Raw genomic sequence first — 21,994 nt, 5'->3', positions numbered from 1 at the left:
GAGGATTAATATGGTAAATCACGGCCGGAAATGGACAGTGTTGTCAGTGTACTAGTACTCACCACAAACGAATGATCAATCTGCTCACGAAGAAGTCTCTCTTCTGAGAGTGAATAGCGGGCATCATGCGTGAGGGAGTCGACAGGTCCTTTCTCCACTTGGTATTTAATGGCTTTGAACAGGACAAAGATAGACTGCCCAGCTCTGTCTTTGAGGTAGTGGTACATGGAAAGAGCCATCCAGTTTGAGAGCATCTTTTCGACGACCGATTCTGTACGGCGAAGCATCAGCTGCGGATGTTTTGTGCTCACAGCCTTCTCCATTAAACGGAAAAGAAGCGATCGCAAAACGCTTGTGGCGTACTCCATGTTGCCCATCAGTGTCACCACTAAAAGAGATGCCACGTTGACCCTGGGCACAACAACAAAGCAGTTAGTATGAATACAACGATGATTTTTTTTTTTTTAATATGGTGGCGTTGGAGGCGGGGCTTACTTGTCGCGGATGCTAAAATCCCGCTGAGACTCGAGCGTCTCAATGAAAGTGAGCAGGAAATGTTTATTGCAAATGAGCTGCTCGAATTGCATCATGGCCGCATCGTAATTCGTTCTTGGTCCAGTAAGGCGGCGCTGCATAAGAAAAAATAAGAAAATGAATGAAATGCCAAATGTCCAATCCAGCGCTCAGTATTATGAAACTGTCGCCATCCGGTTTTTTTTATGCGTCATTATGCTGAGTATTTACCTTGGGGTCATTGAGGATGGGATGATCGTTAACTCCTGGGAAGAACACCTTCATCACGTACGTTTTGTGATCCAACGTTGGAGTGCCAAGGGATTGCAAATCTGCAGTCAAGTCGGTCATATCCGTCTGGAGTTCGGCAAAGGCTGCACAGATTGGGTGGGAAAAAAGAAATTGTTAATCTAGCTAGGGCTTAAGAGGGCTCTTATCTTTTTTTATTCTACTTATATGAGCAGTTCTCATAAACAGTAAGACTAACACATAACTCTCCTGAATATCAGAAGAGTATAGAGATCAACGAAAATAGTAAAAGGATAAGATATGGTCAGAGGGAATGAAGGAAGAGCTTTAAGAGATATAACCGGAATCGGTGGCGCAATGGAAGTGATGGAGAAATTGAGGTCGCCAATAAGAGGAGCTCATCGCAACGACTGAGAGGATAAAAGGAGGAACGAAATAAGGATTTAAAAAAGGGTGCGCTACAGTTGGCTGGATAGGGTGGGTATGACGGAGAAACTAATATAAAAGAGGAAGAAAAGGATAAATAAATCAATAAAAAAAGCCAGAAATGAAGCCAATACCAGGAAGATTGGCGCCACCACCACCAGTGCGTCGCGAGTCCCACGTGCACATTTGTGCAAACGCTGTGGAAAACGTCACAGCAAGACGACAAATAAAATCAGAACCAATATTGATATACTGTACAATAGCAAATAAATTACAGCCAAATAAAAATCAAAGTGAAGGGTATGAAAGAAATAAACAATACCAAATCAACATCGACGTGCTACAATGAGATGGCATCAGGCACAGAAGTGCTTAAACTTTTAACATGGATTATGTCAATAATAATTAATTCGAGCAATAAAAAGGGAGGGGGGACTATTAGAAGAAAGCGGTCTAATAATACCAAATTAATTTTGAGCATTCAAAAACCGAAATATTTTACCTTGTTTGCATTCGGAGCGGACGTTGCTCTCGAGTGTGTCCATCTGGATTTGAATGCGTTTGTATTCACGTTCGGCCTGGGTCGATTTTCGGCGGTAGACGAGCAGAATGGCGATAGAGACGAGGACAAGCAAAATTCCTCCGGCCGTGATGCCACCAATGGCTTCCGGTGGGAATGTGTACGGCTTGACTACCTCATACTGCAGGTAGCCGATTGGGAAACGGACATTTTGACCAACGCGAACGACAACTAGCGGCAAACCCGATTCCGTCTTAATGCCGATTTCATCAGTTCCTGTCGGCTGAACTTCGGGCGGAGTGCAAACCAGTTGCGTGGCGGCCAGTGAAGTGACGTTACACGATCGAGTGCCAATCGTCACATTGACATCCGTTTCATCGCTGGCCAAGTTCAAATTCTCTCCTTCGATGACCAAAGTGTCTCCTTTGTACAATTTGATGAGGCTAGCGCCGACGAAGGCGGAATAGCTGGGATCCTCCACGTATTGCAGCTGTTGAAAATGTTTCTTGAGGTCACGAACTGATTCAACATTATCCATCAGGAAGCCGATACGAAGTGTGACGGAACGTGGGACATCGCGATGCGGTCGGAGGCCAGCCCTTTTACGTCGGGAAAGTGGCGACAAGGAAGGCGCCGCGGTTAGGGCCGCCAACTGCATCCGGCGAGCGTTGATCAGAGCTTCAAAGTCGACAGGCGGGGACGGGCACTCCATGTGCGAAGCACTTACAACTCGACACACCTGAATAGACACAGTTTTCAAAAATAAATAAGAAAATAAAAAATTAATTAAAAGGAAAACCTTTTCCACGACTTTTCATCCTCCTCACTATGACTAAGAAATGCCAACCAACGTTTTAAAACTAATAAAAATTTAAACATAAGAAAAAAAAAGAGGGAAGAAAAATCTAAAATCATACAGGATGAACAAAAAAAGGTGGGGCCGAAATCAGTCCGACTGTTCTTTTTTTATCTCTTTATCTGATGTTATTTTATTTTTTTGCCTTTTGATATGCTATTTCTCTCTTTTGTTTTATGTTGCTCTCATTTTTACTTTACGTACCGTCACGTTGGCTACGGTGATGCCGTCATCCATATAAACAGCCATTTGAGGTTTCTGGATCGAATCGAGATTGGTGCCGTGGACTGAGAGAAGCCGGCCGCCAGAGGCGAAGCTGCGCAGAGGCTTGACCTCCATGATGGTTGGGTCTTTGGTGTAGCTAAATGGATTCTTAGCCAGGACGCGTTTGGCGTTGTCGATGGTCACAGTTAACTGGGCAACGGTACGCGGGCCGGCCGTGCGAGAGCTGGTGCACAGGAGTCTTGTGCCGGATGCGTGACTGCTGTTCACCAGACAGGGTAATTCGTCCAGGAATGCAGATACACTGCTGCCCATGTTCAGGTGGAATCCGGTGATGGAGAGTAATGTTCCGCCACTCTGCGGTCCGAAGGTTGGGAACACGCTGTGCAATTCCAAGTCCTATCGACCCGAAATAGAAAAGAAAACAAACAAACAAAAAAAAGATTAGGAAATGAGTCGACAGGAAACGAAACGAAATATTTCAACAATTGAAACTGGAAAGAGACGAAAAGCAAACACGTAAGATTCAATGAAACAGTAACCAAGGCGAGGTTGCACTCGGATTGCGCAGAAATCCGAACTACAATGTAACGCCGAGTGGGTAACCTTAGAGGTTAATGGCCGTCCGTATCGGATGCCACACTCAAGCGCAGCCAACAAAACACCCGTGCCATTAAGTCGCTCGCACTCACACAAAGAGCTCACGCAAAGGGATTGACTTGGCCAATCTCAAGTGAAAGGAAACAAAATACAAACCTTGTAAGAATATTTGACGGTGGATTCGGTGTAGCCGGCCGTATTGCCAATGATGACGGGTGCATCGATTTCGGTTGGAGCCGGTCCAGTCCGGCAAATGATCTTCACGGAAACTTGGTAGTCGATAAGCTCGCAAGGGATGTCGCCAATGCGGATCTTTCCTTTTACGTCATCTTCCTTCAGGCCGAGATTGCTGCCTTCAATCGTCACCAAAGTGCCACCTTCGATCGGGCCACTTAGCGGCTTGATCTGTGAAAATGTAAAAAAAATTATTATTTTAGAAAGGATTTTTTAAAGTGGAAAAAAAATTTAGGCAAATCGGACGTACCACATCAATGCGAGGACGGGGGCACTCGGTTGCGGCGGTGAGTGGGCAGGCCTCGCTGTAAGCGCAGACGGAACCGCACCAAGCGCACCGATACTTTTTGGCCCGCGTGACGCAGAGGGAGCAGTCGGCGTGATCGCGATGTGATCCGAGGATGTCGCACTTGTATAACGTGACGGGCAAGGATCCGACGTAGTGATCTCCGTTCCAGACGACTGACACCTGGGCCTCGTATTCACCCACGTTGGCCTCGTACGAATACTGTAATGGAGAAGTCAGGAAACGAAATTAGAAACTGATACTGGCCAATCCGGTTTTATGGCTATCTCAATCATGACAGGGCGGGCATCATCCTCTCATGTTCTCATGTTGCACGCATCTCGGCTCAAATTGAACACCGTCATCAGAAAGTCGCTGATGAAGCAGCTTTTTCTGCCAGCCGGAAGCCGACAGCGTGAGAACAGAAATCGATAAAAAACAAAAAAAGTGCGACAGAAGCTGATGAAATACCGTTGTCTTGTCGCAGACTACATAGCGTCCGGCTTCAATGCGGGCACCAATCGCCATCTTGGCTCCTTCGATGTCCACCAGACACTGGAATCCAGCATGTCCGGCCTGCGGGTGTGGCAGGTTCTCCGCTTCAAGGACGAGTTCGCGGGCAACGCCGCTCGGTACCAAATCGTCCTCGTCGGCTGGCCGTTTCAGGCGAGGGCAGTAGCCGGCTCCGTGAGTCATCAAATGGGCCGGATTCTATCATTGATTTAAAAATATCCCAATTATTAATCTGTTGTAAATAATAAATCCACCCTTCACTAGTCCCCAGTGGAATGTCAATCAAATACTTACGTTCTCTCCGCTGACGACAGTTCGTTGACAAGTGCTGGCGTTGTGAGTGCAGCGATTTTCGTGAACGCACCAATTGCAGGCCCACTGGGCTTTGACGCAGGAAGAGCAAGTCGTGTGCCGGGAACAGTCGTAGTAGGCGAAATTCCGGCTCACGAAATCCTTGTTGGTCTCCGAGGAGCGCACCTGCCACAAGCGCATTACGAAAACATTATGAAGATGCGTTCTCTCTCTCATTTTGATTTATGATAACAAAAGTCCCTCATTCCGTTAGGTTTCCTTTTTCTTTTTCTTCTTTTTCTTTTTTTCTATTTCGTTCTGCTATGGAGTCGACACAACGAATCCACCCCCCACGATTGCCCAGTCATTTCCATTTGAAATGTAGAACCCGTATTATATTCATATGCATGTGGATATAGAGTAGAATAATGGAAAATAAAAAGAGATAATCATCATTTGAAAAGAACAACACAACAACAACAACCAAACCAGGTCGGATTCATATCATCTGTTTAACTAACGGATGGACGTTGATGGAGAGGTAAAGGCCCAGAGGAAGGTTTCGCCTCTGTTAAGTTTGTATCATTGTTCCTTTTTGCCTGTTGTTGCTGTTGTTGTTGTTGTTGTTATTAAAATTTATATAAAGAGAGGAGAGAGAATAAAAAAGGGGAAGGCCATCTGTCATTTTCAGACCGGCCGGCTATTGCGTGTGTGTGTCCGTCCAACGTTCATCCGTCGCCGCAAGACGCTGTTACCCGACGTTATTGATGTTGGTCTACAGCAGAATTTAAAAACAAAAAATCTCTCCCGACGTCTTTTTCGAGACTTAACGGACGGACCCTTTACCCCCCCCCCCCTCCAGGTGTGGACCCATCGTTCAAAAACCGGAGGTGGAAAGTCGGAGAGGGTCACTCGTTTTAAAGCAATCACCTAGAGCGGCGGACGAGCAGGAAGACAGAATCAGTCGACAGTTTCTGTGATTGCTTCCAAAATGCGTAATGGCTACTCGACGCAGGAAGTCAAGAGGAAAACAACTGTTAATGAACCCTGGGCAAACAACGTCCGCTTTCCGCTCTATCGATCAGAGCGACAATCTGGCAGCTAGACACAGCTGGACCAGATAGTCTCTGCTCTTCTTGTTTTCCGACTCACAAGCGCAAAATGTTCAAGATGGGAACGTACCGAAAGTGGAACCAGAACGTGATCGGTGACCGTGTGCTGGCTGCTGCCCGTCAGGCTTGGAGTCAGTACGGAATTGGCTACGCTAACCGACGTGGTCGGAATGGCCGGCCTTGATTGAAGATCCGGTGTCGGGCAAGACAGTCCCGTGGCCGTAACAGTGGCGTCAATTGGATCCGCATCGCCGAAAACGCACTTGTATTTAGCGCCCAGCGGCAAGTCCGGAAGTGTTCTGATCGTCAATTGAACCTGCGGGAATAAACAACAACATTTCACATTATGCGACGTAATAACAAACGAGGGCCAAACGCGAGTTCAGAGAGCGCAAAATGAAAAAAAGACTGTCCATTCCAGCCGCGCTGTTATTAGAAACGAGAGCAAGAAACAATCGCAGATGGAGTAGTGAGGGTAAGGAGGGGGGACACGTCACGGTGGCAGATGTCGTCTCCTAATGGAACGGCAATATAAAAGGGAAGAAAACCAAAAACTATATCCTCGAACGCTATTACAATGTTGTAGCTGCTAGCCTCATAACGTCAAATAAGACGGGAAAGGAAGGAGGGGGGACGCTGGAGCGATTTGTCCCATTTCTGTCCCTTGTTCTTCCCCTACCCCCAAACGGCCCGGCTGCCCGTCTCAAATGTATTACACAACAGAATGAAACATAAATAAATGATTAAGTCAATGAAACTCGTCAGAATTATGTGCGCGAGGAGGGAGAGATTCGCTTGTCGTTTCCCATCAGACACGCTGGCTGGACATGAAAGACCGGCATTTTCTTCGGCGACGCGTCATCTATTATGGACGCCAAGTCACCAAAGATTAGTAATCGCCTGTTGTGGAAACTCGCCGTCCTGTTTTTATAACCCGTTGGTCGGATTCAATCCGAGTCTAGTCTCTCAACAAGGCTTGACTGCTGACCGAAAAAAAAGGGGCGTTCCGGCAGCAGCGCTGCGAGAGTTGACAAAGATCGTGTTATGTTCATAACTTTGGAGTTGGAACGATCCTGGCTATCCCTGACAACCCACACCATCGACTCTGGTGCAGATGGGGGGACCCCGGGACCCTATCTCACATTCGGTGGTTGCGTCCGCAAAGGAAAAAAATAGCTTTGATCGACAATGATTTCATTAGACGATCCCCACAGCAGTTTCCATCAGACTCCACCCTCTTGGTGGGTAGCCGAAACCGCCACCACCACCACCACCACCACTGTTGAATAAGCGGGCTGTCGGGAGATATTCACGCTTCATAAATTTCGATGAGCAGCTCCTTCTCTCTTCCATTTTCCCCCCCACCATTTTTATATATTTCTTTTTTTTTTTTCTTTCTGAACACGACATTCCCCAACGACTAGTAATGTTAATATGGAAACGGGGAAGCGACAGCCGCGATCTCTAGCCGAGAGAGTGTAACTAATCGCGTTATAAATAAAAAGCTTCCGGAGCTTGGAAATGTACGCCCTCCACATCCGCAACCACTAGACTCCGTATACTACTCCGTTCGTCTATCGCACACAAGAACATTTCGTCGCACGTGATACTTGCGAGACATCAAACGACGTTCAAAGTGCCTTTTATCGTCTTGGACATGGAGAGACTCGAGTTCCATAAATTGATGGATACTCTCTTTATCTTTTCTCCTACTTTATGCATCAAATAGACCCGAGGATGAAAGAGAGTCAATCACATATTTTTTCCTATTTCTGTTCTCCATTTTTTTTTTTTTTTTTTCGCTTTTTTATTTTATATTTTTGAAGGTTGAAACTTACGACAGCTGTTTGAGCGACGGGGATGCGATCGGGTAGAACTTGCTCGAAATCGATACACTGCTGGCCGGAACCGTACGCCAACCAACGCGGCGAGCTGGTAGTGGCCTTCTGGCAAGCGCTCTTCACGGTACATCTGTTGAGAAAAAGAAAAATAAATAGAAAAAAAAAATATATAGAAAATTATTTTATCTATTTTATTTATTATATTTTTTTAAAGGAGCCATTTTTGTTTCATTTCTTTCCATCCATCCAGAATCCATAAATCACTCGGTAGGATATTATATGTATCTATATACACAGAGGGAGAGAGAGAGCGCGTCGTAATTCGTATATAGCAGTAGACTGGAGACTGGGTGTGCGTCTGTGTACGACTGTATAAATATATACGTCTACATACGAGTCTAATATAGTCAAGACGCCGGGAGCGGATCGATCAGTCACGAGATGAAGGGAAATGAAAAGAGCCGGAGATGGAAGGGAAGCTCAGCGCGCCCATTCCGGCTCATTATCATCCAAAAAAAAACGAGAAAAAGAAATCAAAAAGTGGATTTAGAAGAAGGGCGAGAGCAACGGGGGGAAAGGTGGCTGTCATTTCCTTTCGATTCAAAGACGTCGACATCATCGACGTCGGTTTAATTGTGGAAGATTGAAGGAGATTCGACGAAGCCAAGGCAGGGCGAAAACATAGTCGACTACGGGAGTACGTAGAGAGTAGTCGTCCATCATTAAGACTCATCAAGACCGGAAACTAGCGAGTTAGTCAGAAGAACATCAAGGGCGAAATTCTGTCCAAAAGCGCAGAGAAAGGGTGGGGGGAGAGGGATGATGAAGCGCAGATGATGCAACGTTGGTTCGGTGGTGTACATTTGTGGTAGACTAGTGGTGAACTAGTCTAAGCACCGGTGACGTGACAATCATCAGTCTCGAGACTCGTCGAGACTCGAGGATGGGAGACGACTACGCGGGGCGTCGTCAAAGCTGAATATATAATCGCATTCGACAGCGAGATGGAACGACTATGAAGAAGGAGAGGATCCATCTCTGGAGAAACGTTGACATATTCCATCGAGCTTTAGTCCTCCCATCGTCTACAGCTCGAAATGTAGACACAGACCATATAGGACGGAACCAGAGAAGTAAAATGTCTCAAAAAATATTTATTTATTTTTATTTTTTTAGGACGTCGTCTCGATCGATTTTTTTTCCTCCCCACACTCGACATCGTTGCGAGTTGAATGTCTCCTCGGTAGAAGGCTATAACACTTGAGGGCAACAAAACCTCAAAACCCAAACTCTTTTTTTTTACATCACAAAAATTCCAACAAATTTCAAAGACCCTAGAATGGAAAACAGCCTATTTCCATGGAAATAGATAAGGATCCGATAATCATCCTTCTTCACACTAAAAAAATAAATTTCAAAAGCCAAAAAAAAGGAGAAGGAAAACTTTCAAAAAACACGACCCGGAAACTGGCGGTTTATTAGAGGGTTCACTCCCGTATAATCACGAATAGACTTATGGTCTGTGCGTAGTATGTGAGTTGTGTTACTTGGTCACGCCCTCGGCGCGTTATAACGTAACACGTTCTTCCAACATATCTGATTATTTGTTAGGGAACTAGAAAAACTGGAACTTTTTTTTTTCCTCCCGTGTTCTCACCATTAAACCCGCCTTCTTTTGTTTAGTTCTTTTTTTTTTTTTTTGCCTTTTTCCATCTCTTGTTTCGTTTTTCGGTTCTTTTGATCATCGGGGGAAATAAGGAGGGCGGAAAAGCGTCGGCGCCATCATCAGCGGTGCGGATGCAAAGACAAAAGCGCGTCAAAGATAATACACTTCCGGTTGCGATTCCAAAGAGAAAGACGTCGCCACTTTTTTTTTCAGCTGAGGTGGTACAAATTTCCAAACGGCCAAAGTCGGGGCTTCAAATGGAATCGAATCAAAATAAATAGTTACTCGACGTTCTCATCCGGGAATAGAAATATCCTTCCCCCCCCCCCCTCAACCGAAACTAGGAGGGTAAAAGGGAGGAGGATTTGCAGCAGCCACTGAGGCGAAAGTAACAACGTGATTGAACTGGGTTCGAGAGCTGCCGTACAGATCACGAACTGGGAGCGATTACGCACAGAGCGAGGGATATGGAAAAGGGGATCCATTTCCTTTCGTATTCGACAAGAGGATTGGGTTTTCGAGGACGACGACTGAAGATGATGATGATCATCATCATCATCACAGGCTTCGCTTTTTTTCTCTCTCTCTTTCTCTCTCTCTCTGCGACTGTTTCTCGTATTAGTTGCGTTTTATTTGGCCCCAACCTATTCCCGACGAGGTTGTCGGAGGTGAAAGACATTCAAGAGGCTCCGTAGATCCCCGGTGTTATTATTCCGCTGCGAGTACAAGAGCCAACATATCGCTTTTGGAAAACAAATCGATGATGATCCTAGGCAACCCCCTTTTAAAAAAAACGTATTTCGGAGAGCTCAAGTGGCGGTATATTCGATATGGGATGTCAGATAAAAGATGACGCTAGTTGCTACAATATTGTACATGGAAAATGACAACATGAAGGCAAGGGGAGGCAATTCCGTACGGTATGTTACCATATGATTTGCTACATGCCTGGTTTTCCACTTTCCCTTTTATGGTAGTAGTTCACGGTCGACTGAGTTGCACTAGTCTACTAGAGCTCTTATTATTATTATTATTATCACATTAAAAGAGCTCAGAATGAACCTCTTGTAACGCATTTAGTATCTCATCTTCTTGCTTCTCCCATGTCATCATTCAGAGTCACGAACGAAATTCGTAGGACATCGACCGTGCTGACGTCGCACAGAGACCCCCCAATCGATTGGACTCTCTTTTCTTCCGAAAATATTTTTATTCAAATAAATCAATAGAAAAATAACCGGACTTTCATTTTCTTTTCATATCTCAAAACCGATCGGCTATGGACAAGTTGAAAAACATTTGATTTTCTATCCGTAAAGAATTCAAATATGGAAAGAGGAAGGGCGATAGAAAATGGATTGAAAATTACATTCCATCCCCTTCGGACCCCCACCCAGATGGCCCCAGTATGTGATGGAAATTTAAAAAGAAAAAGAAAAACGAGAAAAAAAAACGGCGGTCGCCATTTCCGTTCAACAATTCAAACTTTTTCCTTCACGCCGACACTAACTGTCAGCCTAGCCTATTGGCTATTCAACAGTAAAAATCCATAAGAAAATTAATGGCCCAATTCTTCCGGTGAATCTAGAGCAATGCGGCGGATGAGATTGGATGGAAGCAAGTCATTCGGGAGAGCGAAAAAAAAAAAGAAGAAGAAGCAGGGGGTGCTGGACTGAGTGAGAAAAAGAGAAAAAGAGAGAGAGAGAGAGAAGAGAGTACATCAAACAAACACCTTCCAAGTACGTATTCAGGCCCAACTCATTCATCCGGAATACTTCAAGAGGTCAGACGACAGCTTAAACCGTATAGAGTTGGGTGTCAACATCATTAGCGACACGCACGACTGTCAAACACACTCGACATTTTGGCAACGCTGTGCAGAGTGTAGTACAGAGTGCCCACACAGTTGCATCACACAGCCCAGCAGCACAGACAGAGCTGGGCAAGTTGGCCACTCATCGCCATTCCCTCCGGAGGGAATGCCAGCTGCTGGCTGGCTGCTCCTCTCTGTTCCGCAGTACAAAGTAGGTAGCGAGTACCTCCCCAATTAGTGTTAGGTCGATTCAGGAATGAGAAGAGTTTAAGGAGCTTTAACGACGAGGACAAACAAATAACATGGGCGTCCTGTCCGGACAAAAGTAAACAGAAAGTAACTTTTGTTGAAGAGTACGTACGAGTTTTAAAGCTGCTTTCAAAAACCTTGCTGCCCAAATAAATAAATAAACAAACTGAGCCAAATAAAAAAAAAGGAAAATATTTAGCTGGTCTACTATATATAGTAGTATTGACTAAACGCTAAACTATAGTAGCTGTACTTTAAGAGTGAAGCTTCATTGGCCAATTACCGACGCCCTTTTTTTTTCTCTTTTTTTAACGGCCCCATAGAGTCTGAGAAGAATGGAAGAATCGATGGCCTGCACCCCCGTGGTGGATTGTGAAGCACAAGACGTACAATGGAAGTTAACTAGCAAGAGTCAACCAAGAAGAAAATGGTCCGAGTAAGAAGAAGAAGAAGAAAAAAGGAGAGAGAAAAGAAGAGAGAGGGGCATTCTATGGCGTCGAAGACGTCGACTGACAGGAAGAAGAGCGGCGACACGACCCTTTGGAAACCGAAAGACTAAGATGGAAGCCGAGTTCGGTTGTCGTTCGTCATTGGATTGTGAGAGATGCAGAGGCGGGAGAGAGAAAAAAAAAACGAAACTTGAAGGCCAAGAAGGAGAGATGAGAGCAAAAGAAGGCGCTCTCTTTTTTTCTTCCTTAGACGTCTGCGTGGAGAGAGATATGTGGCAAGTTGGAGAGAAGAGAGGGGAGAAAAAACGTCAAAATGACGCAGCATGGCGTAGCACTTTTGCCCTGAAAAACTCCTCCCCGAACGCTAGATTCATCAAAGTTTATAATAGCACCAAAGGATATGTTGCCACAATGAGGTAAAAGATACCGTTTGCTTTGATGGCTTTTGATCTGCCATTGTCTAGTGTTTCGGCATCGTTCTCGTCGCCCTCTCTCTTCTTCTTCCCAGTCTATTTTCTGTCTTGTTGTTGTTGAAAAACAAGGAAGTCAACTTTAATGCCGAGCATCGAATCTCTTGTTTTCGCACCTTTCCCCAATCAACAAGGCAATTCTTCACGCTAAGCTGCAACGATGTCGTGTTCTTTTGCGCTTCAGCTACATCCAAAGACGACTAACAAACCAAAGTCTGCTTTTAACAAGCAGCTGCCTTAGATACACAGAGAGGAAATATTCAGAGATAAAGGCAGATATGTATATATACACACTGTATAGGATCAAAAAGACAACTTTTTCCATGCTGTATAAAAATGTTTGCCTGCCACCATCTCCCCAGGTTTCAACTTGAGGGTTTTGAAAATACCCTTGTCTTGTCTTGATCCTTACTTTCTTTTCCCAATATTTTCTATAGAAAACTGTCAGCAGAGAAGGGGAAAAAGAGCTGTTGCACCTTTGTAGTCGACTTTATAACTTCTGTTGTATGGTAAGCGGATTAGCTTTTACGAAACCTTGGGCTTTTGGGAACGGGAGGATTCAGGCCAACTAGCCGGCAACTATCCATTGGTAAAGCTTGTCAGCATCTAATGACATCATTAAGGCACGCGAGCAACGTTTGTTCCTTGCTGTACCTCAAAGTTTGAAACCGAAAAGGGTCTGGCCTCGCCCTCCTTTAGCTTGAGCCCTTTCTGATCCAGCCAGAGTCACAAAAGGGGGCCCCTTTTGTTTGGGCTAAAGAAAATCCCAAACGGTTACAGACAGTGGCAAGTGTCAGATAAAGAGTTCAAAGTTGTTTCTCACCTTTTCTCCAGCGAGCACCATCCGCAGTAAGGATCTCGAGCTTCCAGGCACGACGAACAGTTGGTGTAGGTGGCACAGTGCTCAACACGCACTTTAGAGATCTGTCAAACACAGAAAATCATCGATTAATGTGGTGCATTCAAAAGCGGAATCTCACGACAGCTAAAAGTTACAAGGCGCCGCACCAGCACCAGCATTGCTGTTGCTGCTGCTTTTCTTGCCATTGGGGGAGAAAAGGACTTGAAAATAAGTGGGTACGTGCTGTCGAGCATTTTACATGGGAAACAAATCAAAAATAGGAGCAAGAATGAGATGGCAGGCATAGGGTGGCGGAGCCGGGAGAGAGAGAGAGAGAAAAGACAAGGCAGCGCTCTGTGCTCAGCTTAATTGGCCGCTGCGACAAGATCAAAGTCGAGTGCAGCCCCTATATGCCTCCAATAGTCTCTGCCTTCTGCTGTTCTCTGTACGTACGTAGAGCCCCGACTGTAAATGCGTTATTTCCTTACCTTGCATATATTGCTCTCGATTTTCTGATTCGATCTCTCCACTACAGCACTACCACGACTACCAGCGCTGTCAATGTCACATAAGCCTCTCTAGTCGACTACTAGGAAGAAGCAAGATGACATCGACGGCTAACCTAGTAGATAGAGCCGTCTAAGTTTCGCCTCCGATCGAATTACCTTTACTATTTCAGACTTAATGGCCTCTATTTTCTTATGCTGAGAAATCCTCTCTTTTTCTCTTTTTCTCTCTCTCTCTTGATCCATCTCGTTCCGCCTAGTAATATCGATCCAGCACACAGCAGCAGCATATGCCAGAATGGGAATTCGATGAGAGGCTCCTACAGAAAGACGGGCGGGGAGTGTACCCTAGGCTTTTCTACTTATCTGTTTCTCTCATCAGGGAAGCGCGGAAGAGACATGTGTTTGGGATTCCCTATTAACAATCGTGTTATCTTTTGATTCTCCTTCTTTTCTTCTTATTCGGGCAAGGGAGGTTGGTACTTTCGGTGGTTTATTCGTTTTTGTATGGAACAAGACTAGCGAGGTGGGCGTAGTTGGACGGTCTTCCAATTGAAAGAAATCCAACGGATGACCGACCGAGATTCTGAATGAGCCAGAGAGCGATGGATGTCGCTCATCCTCCTACAAATACATACACATTCATCGATGTAAACGCACATACGTTTGATACATCTAACAATCATCAACTCCCTTTTTCCCCCCAAATGCTTTAGATCACATCGAGCACATGAGCAGACGCAAAAAGAGATGGAACTCGTCCATCATGTCCGATGCGGAGACGTAGGCCGTTCATCATCGATGTTTCCAGTCAGTTCCGTTCTTCCCTCTCTCAAGGGTAACAACAAGAGCCGTTGGGACGCGGCCAGATGGACACACGGGCCGAAATGGATCTCTTTTAAGTGAATTGAAAGGAAGGATGTCATCAGATTTTGTGCGGTCCACGAAACGCACGGCGACCAAGACGACGTGGACGAGAACGACAGTAGATTAGACACCATTTCCTTGTGTGATTAGACTCCTTTGGCTATACGGCTACGGCAACGTTGTCTAGCCTTGTTAGGACAAAAGACTTTACCGTCTGGAATACAAAGTGGACGACGACGAATACGAAGAAGAAAATGCCCGAGAAGCAAAAGAAAAAAAAAGAATAAAAAGAGAGAGAGAAGCAACGGGGGGAGTAGATGGGGAGGCAGCGTGAGATTTCTGGCGTGATAAATCCTCTTTGCTTCGCGTAATCAATGGGGCCAGAGGGTTGTCGAGAATATACAAGTCGGACGGCATTTTCGACGTCATCCGAATTAATCAAATGACATGTAAAATCAACCCGGGGCCATTCGGTTCAATCAAATCGATAACTACTGCGATAGCGCATGGCGAAATCATCGTTACACGGCCATTTTTTTTTTTCCTCGGGACGTGAAAGATTGGATTCCATAACATCACGGTTAAAATTAATTGTGTTTCCACCCCAACGGTCGGTAGTCTAGGCGACGACAAGTAGGAGGGGAGAGAGAGAAAAAGAAATAAAAAGGAAAAAAAAAAAAACACTCTGCTATTCCATCGACGTCGTGGTATTTTGTCCGAAACGAGAATGCGAAAAAATGGCGATGGATGTAGTAGTAGTAGTAGTAGTAGTAGTAGTCCGTTCCGGCCGAGTGGTGACGAAGTTGAACGAATCCGTTGGGCGGACTCGTTGGAAAAAGGTAACGATCGGAAGAGCCATTCCAACGAACTGGAAGCAATTGGTAGGAACGGATCGCTGCGTTTTCATTCCTACTCCCGGGGGTCCCTACTCCTCCCTCCTTACTACTAGAAACTTGCGCTAGCGAAAACTCATTTCCCGATTGATCTTCCCGTCTACGGCAACTCTCAGGTCTCCGTGTTCGTCTCCCAACTTTATCGATTGTTGTGTCTTCATCATCATCTGTCCCCACTCTTCTTCTTCCTCCTCCTCCGTCCTAAAGGTGCACCAGGCCACGGATCTCATACGAGGCTCCTATTGTCGTCAGGGCAAACATAATTGGAATCGAATCAAAGTCAAACAAGATGGGGAATGGAAGATGGCCGCCCGTCTCACTCTCCGCCTTTCTTATTTTATTGATAAGGTCTCTTCTTCTTCTTTTTCTTCTCTCTTCTCCACAAGACATTGGGTGGGTGGGTGAGTGAGGGGAGAAAATGTCGACCGAGTGACAATGACGACAGCTTCAAAGATGTGCTGTGAGGAGCTTCTCTCCATATAGTCAAGGCGCTGGGAGAAAAATCAATACGACACGTGTACCAAGTCGATAAAAAACATGACAGAAAAACCTGGAATGTAATGTCACCATTGCAGCTATTACCAAGTAAAAAAGTTGACGAATAAATTGGTGAAAACGCTCTCGGCTTGTTTGTTTCCGGAATTTCTCCCATACAAGATCTGGCTACGATTCGTGCGGAATGCAATTGAGAGACAGGGAGGGAAAACAAATTCTTCCTTTTTTTTGCGGTTGAGAGAATCGTCAGTCACTTAGCATTTGAATGGTGGTCGCGCGCACTCGTCGTCATTTTGCTTTTCTACATATTCGCGCTGACTCTCCTTTCTCCCGTCGCCTCTTTCTTTCTTTCTCTCTCCCTACGTGTATACATACATAACGCATATAGCCAAGACGGAAGAGAATGAAAAGAGACAGTCCGGAGGGGGCCGTTTGCATGCGCCATGCTCTTTTGCATCCAGTAGATGGTCCTTTTTTCTTTCTTTTCTCTCGTGAAGGCGACTTGATTTATGCGAGACTCTTCCACCACCAGAGAGATCTCCAAGTCGTCGTCGTCCTCTCCTTTCTCACGCAGATCACAGGCCAACATCCATTTCAGGGCGAGAGCAGACGATCCGGCTGTATTCTCTCACTCGCTCTTCCGTCTCGTCTTTTGCCAGCGTTGCCATTGGACAAAAGAGACGAGAGTAACTCGATCACTTCATTTCTCTCTCACCGCCTATCTCCCGTGTCCCAGTTGATTAGCTACCCCCACCGTGCAACGAGGATTCCGGTTACGGAACATGCACACACCCACCCAATCGAGTATCATCTCCCGTTCCCCGTATTTGTGCAAATTTAGAACATTGCATAGATAATGACGGGAGGACGGCAAGGATCGTGTAACAGCGTAGAGGGGGATCACAAATTTTACGAGGGGTTTTCTTTAACGGACGCTGGACCAAACAACATCAAGGAGATATAAAAGAAAAAAAAAAGGAAAAAGAAAAACAACGCAAAAGAGTCAAGTTGCACTAGACGACGTCCATAGGCCCTACGCTGATGAATCTGGAATGGCGTCGTTCCGACAGGGCGGATCAAGACGATCCCTCGCACACCCACGATCGAATAGAATGTGAAAAAGGGAAAGGCGTAGTAAAAGAAGGGGGTGCCAGTAAGAGATGTAGTAGAAGAGCACGAGATCCATTGGAGCTCGGCAGACATTTAATCCATCGTACAAGGGCTGGATTGCTTTCTCTTCCTATTTTCGGCCCATCTCTCTTTCTCTCTTCGATTTCGTTCTATCTCTTTCGACGGTCTCTGCGATGGGAGACACAATCGGGCAATCGTTCCGGATTGAGCCCCCTAGGCTCGTTGCGTCATTTGGATCTAGCCGGATCCGACACACAGCAGTAACGAACAAAAAAAAAATAAAATAAAAAGGGAGGAAGGCAAAGCAAAAAAACCACCCCACCCTGAAAAATAAAGGGAAAAAAAATATATATATAGATCTCTCGTATGAATCGGGTGAATTTTTCTTTCTTTTTTGGTGTGTGTAGATCCCCCCTATTCGTTCTGGAACAGTTGACGAGATTCGATTCGATCCAGCTGGGCGTGGAGTTGGTTACACATCAACTTTGTCACGTCACATTGGAGGGAGAGGGTACCGATTCTCTTAATAGGACGAAACGCTTGAACGGACGCAGCTGACGGCCATCTTTTCTTCCTCCCCATAAAAAAAAATTTCTGGTCCTACTGGCCGGATGAAGCGCGTTAAAGTCGAGTTCCGGACAAATGGCCATTCCTCGTTTCTCATCATTGGCGTATATGGGATAGATTAGGATAGGATCATGGATGGATCCATAAAAAATGAATGAAACAATCCGGTCGCCGCTACTGGTACTATCTTTTCTGGTTTATCCATCTCCCATATCTCTTAAAGTCAAAGTTCTTAAATCAAAAGAGAAACGACAGAAAGAAAAGTGAAAACCATTCCAGCCTGTCTAGTGACGTTGATTGAATTGACCATCGAGGAAAATAGAAGGGACTTTTGGTCGAATGCCGCCTTTCACGCTCCGCAGAGCCCTGTCACTGGGATTGTGTGCGTGTTCTTCTCTGTCTTTTCGGTTCGATTCATCATTCCACCCACCTCACTCCTGCCACCAATCTTATTACGTTTGACCGGTTTCTCCGTCTCTTATTGGGGATGCCGTGACGACAAGTCGAGAGATTCGCCGTTGATAAACAAGGAGCATGATGACCAGTTTATGGTGTTACCATTTCTTAAATATTCCAATCCGTTTCGAAAATAAAAAATAAATAAAAAGGCGAAATCCTTTTAGCCAGCCGTGGCATAAATGAACGAGCGGACCGGCGGAAAAAGGGACAGGGGAGCTGACAGAAGAGAAATGGATATCAGCGCTCAAGAAAAACGCCTTAAGTGTAGTACTACGTGTGTATGTATGCAGAAGAATGAAAAAGAAAAGAAAGGAAGAAAAAGAGGAAGAGCTCAGCTTGAGCCAATCCTCTTACTGCCTTGGGCACAAACAATTGCACAAGGAGATTTGGGATCGTGGATATTCGGGAGCGCTAGGGAATAGATCGGCGTCGACTGGATTGGAAATCCAAAAAAAAAGGGAAAATAAGAAAGAAAAAAAAAAAAGAACTGACGAAACCGCAATCCAATTTGATGGTCAGTGAACTAAGACGGAGGAAAAAGAGATAGAAATGACGACGGTCCGTGACCGTCACAGTCGGAGAGAGTCGGGAATTACCTTTAAGGTCGAGACGGTGTAGACGTGCTCTCCGATCGAGTCGACCAACATGTCGGGCAAGAGCGTGGATCCCGTGTCCACCGGCAACTCTTCAAATTCCGTAGCCCTGCCACCGGATTCGAGGAGGATCTGTCAAAAAGAGAACATTCCAAAGAAATCAAATTATTTTGATTTGTTAAGCCACAGGCAAATTAGAATCAAAGTAAAATACACAATCATTTCGGTTCCAGTCAACTTCTATTGTTGTTGTTGTTTTCCGTGACGTTTTGACACGTGACAGGACCCAAAACTCGGTTTAGCGTTGCTGGCCTGTTTTCCCAACTCACCCCAGCACTTGCCTGGAACCCATCTCTTGTTCTTTTCGGCGCACACACACACGGCTCGGTTGTGATGAAGAGCTCTTTTTCTTCCAGCTCCTCCTCTCTCAGAAAATCTTCTCCCCTCTGGAAAACCGAAAATCTCCTTCATCTCAACGTCTAGCGAAGTATACAGAGAGGAGGTACTCTGGCAGTCGTCACGCAGCCGAATGCAGTCGGCCGTAGCCGAGTGACACAATGTGACACGCTTTCGACTACGGAAAAAGAAGACGAAGAAGAAGAAAAAGAAAAACCTCTCCTCTTTCTCTTATTCCCACTTGGATGATTCACAACAACAACAACAGCCACAAGAAAAGATCGTCAAGAGTGAAGGCAGGAAACTAAATTTCGAAAAATGGAAATAAATATTTCTTTCTTTCCATTGGCAACCAGTTGAACGTATAGACACACACACACACATGGAAGACAGACAGAGTTGTGTCTATACACCTTGGTCGTCTCCGTTTTCCATCTCTCCTTGGTTGCTGTATACTTTGTGTCTGTTCTTTTCGGGGTCGGGTTGGTCGACATTTGCATGACAATCGCAACAATACAAACATTCCCAAACACGTCCACAATCTAAGCGGACACTGTAATGGTCTTCGTGTGCGGCTCACAATCGCTCCTACGGACCCGTTGGCATTGCGTTTTCTTCATTTCAAATTTATTCACAAGAAAATCCACACTCGACGACGACATCTTCACGTCAGTTGCGGTTAACCCCGGACCCAACCCAACTCAAACTTGAACAAAAATAAAATAAAGAATCTAAAAAAGAAGAAGAAGAAGAATTTCGATTCCTCCCGTCTTGGGTGATTTGGACTAACATTGGCTTGTCTCAAACCGTTATCAACGAGATAGAAGAAGGCGGACATGATAGGATCAAATGCCGTGCTGTTGCCATTACTGACGGATCGAAAGAGAACGGGGAAAAACGCCGAGAGAAGCGAGTGAGTGAGAGAGAGAGAGAGAGCTAGGGCTTAAAGGTCGATGAGAATAGGTTTTCACGCCCTCTCTCATCTCCGGCTCCTGCCACCACGATGCCATTCTATATGGAAATGTTGGCGAAAAGAAGAAAAAAGAAACACACACACTACAGAGATACGAAAAGAAAAAGAAAGAAGAAAAAACCTCATGACTTTGAACGGGGCGGGTCTTTGAATCTTCCTCATTCCCTGCACAGCCATTTTGTATTCCTTTGTTTCGCGCCACGGAATAACGCACACACACACTATAGAGTGTGCATACAGTGTGTGTGTGTGTGAGGCTGTCTCTATCGGCGTAATCTATGGTCGTGTGACGTCACTGCCTAGCTACACCATTCTATTCTTCAATGCGGTTTTCATTCGAGATGAAGAAAGGAGCCGAACGAGAATTCGGAGAGGATATGTATTGCCTCAGTTCACGGCTGACAGTTGGCCATTCCTTTAACCCTCTCTCACTTGGGGCGTGTTTGCTGCCAACACCGGGGATGAGGCGATGCAATGAAGAAGGGAAGAAACTGCAACAACAACAACCGAATCCAATCTACTAAAAGCTTTAGGAGAGAGAGAGAGAGGCTGTTGGTTGTGGGGGGAGAGTCCAAACTGGAACTGGGAACGAGCCCCAGTTTCATCATCACCCCCAAGGTATGTAATCGTAGACGAGCTTAATCCCATCTCCTCGTGAGTAGTCGTGCACTCAGCCACTCACTCTTAGTATTACATCGCCATCATCATGATGATGATGATTTGTCAATTAAATCAACGTACCTTCTTCAAATGTCCATCGGATGTGCCGAGGAAGGCGACTGTGTGTTGTTCCGTGCCGGAAACGGCGACGGAAGTCAACAGAGTGTGGCTGTATGTCAACGCTGGCGGGCTGTAGATTGGCACGATGCCGGCGATTTTCAGTCCGACCTCGCAGAAATTGTGGATGTTGCCCGTCGTCTAAAAAGTAGGAAAAACAAACGAAAAAAATGTGGGCGTTTTAGTATCGAGACAAAACAAACAGGAAATGATTATTATTATAATCAAATCAAATAAATACAAATACTACGAAGAAATGCACAAAATATGTGTACGACTGCGGCTCGCGCGAGCGAGGTGGAGCGAGTAAACAAAAGAGAAAACGAGCCAAGATGAATGTGCTCAACCTACACAGTTTAATGAATAGTCGCACGAGAGAAGCCCAGTGAGAGTTGAAGCGTCTTAACAACATGCGACCGAATCAAACGAAGATAAATCAACAGCTTCGAGACCTTTCATTCGATTTCTTTTCAGTGTACGCACACATTTCTTCTTTTTCTTTTTTTCTCGGTTCATCCCGCGTGCGCTCGCTCGCTCACGATTCCTTTTGGTCTGCGCGCGCTTTCCATTTTTTCCCCTTTTCGTTTGAATTTTAATATCGAAAAAAGGGGAAAGGCAAGGGGGGCAAGAGAGGAGAAATATATAAAGAAATATTCTTCTTCTTCTTCTAAGCATATATACATATTCCAGGTGTGCGTATATACATCATTCTGGAATAGAACATTTTTTTAAACTGGGAGGGGAATCGAAAAGAGAAGGGACACCGCCGCCGCCGACCCGGTCACCACGTCGATAAGATATGGCTGCGGTTAGAAATATATATTTCTTTCCTTCATCTTTTTTCTCTAGATTTTTCTCACATTATCTTTCTTTTCTATTTGAGCAGAAAGAAAAAGAAGAAGAAGAAGAAAATCAAGACGAAGAAGGAACTTGACCAGATTTGGATGCATCTTGGGCTCGGAATTTCCGCTTGATTAATTACCTCCAACTCGCCCAGTAATGAGGGAGACTGTATGCATTATTCATAGACTTCCCTGGCAACATTACTGGTTGCCTTCTTTTTCTTCGTGTTTATTTATTTTATCCATTATTTTATTTTTGGGATTCTTTTATCTTGATGTCTTCTCCCTTTTTTTCCCTTTTCCTCCGTGTTTTTTAATCAATGATTTGAAACACGGCTGTGATT

General features: G+C 45.2%; 1 protein-coding gene across 2 annotated transcripts in view; it reads right to left on the bottom strand.

The window, feature by feature from the left end:
* Positions 1 to 21,994, bottom strand: part of LOC124313081 (plexin-B-like) — a 35,561-nt gene that overhangs the window by 2,565 nt on the left and 11,002 nt on the right. Inside the window, exons 3-17 of one of the 2 annotated variants that reach the window (XM_046777802.1) lie at positions 20,773 to 20,949; positions 18,666 to 18,794; positions 13,134 to 13,234; positions 7,661 to 7,793; positions 5,893 to 6,138; positions 4,714 to 4,896; positions 4,378 to 4,617; positions 3,871 to 4,128; positions 3,543 to 3,791; positions 2,769 to 3,185; positions 1,691 to 2,447; positions 1,323 to 1,385; positions 745 to 887; positions 496 to 629; positions 63 to 411 (exon numbers count right to left, since the gene is read on the bottom strand). In XM_046777802.1, coding sequence (XP_046633758.1) covers positions 63 to 411; positions 496 to 629; positions 745 to 887; positions 1,323 to 1,385; positions 1,691 to 2,447; positions 2,769 to 3,185; positions 3,543 to 3,791; positions 3,871 to 4,128; positions 4,378 to 4,617; positions 4,714 to 4,896; positions 5,893 to 6,138; positions 7,661 to 7,793; positions 13,134 to 13,234; positions 18,666 to 18,794; positions 20,773 to 20,949 — 3,579 coding nt within the window. The remainder of the gene's footprint in view (positions 1 to 62; positions 412 to 495; positions 630 to 744; positions 888 to 1,322; positions 1,386 to 1,690; positions 2,448 to 2,768; positions 3,186 to 3,542; positions 3,792 to 3,870; positions 4,129 to 4,377; positions 4,618 to 4,713; positions 4,897 to 5,892; positions 6,139 to 7,660; positions 7,794 to 13,133; positions 13,235 to 18,665; positions 18,795 to 20,772; positions 20,950 to 21,994) is intronic. The other variant, XM_046777810.1, reaches the window with a different exon arrangement.

The sequence above is a fragment of the Daphnia pulicaria genome, chromosome 1 (genome assembly GCF_021234035.1).
Source record: "Daphnia pulicaria isolate SC F1-1A chromosome 1, SC_F0-13Bv2, whole genome shotgun sequence".
NCBI lineage: Eukaryota > Metazoa > Arthropoda > Branchiopoda > Diplostraca > Daphniidae > Daphnia > Daphnia pulicaria.
This window is presented reverse-complemented; position numbering and strand designations above follow the sequence as displayed.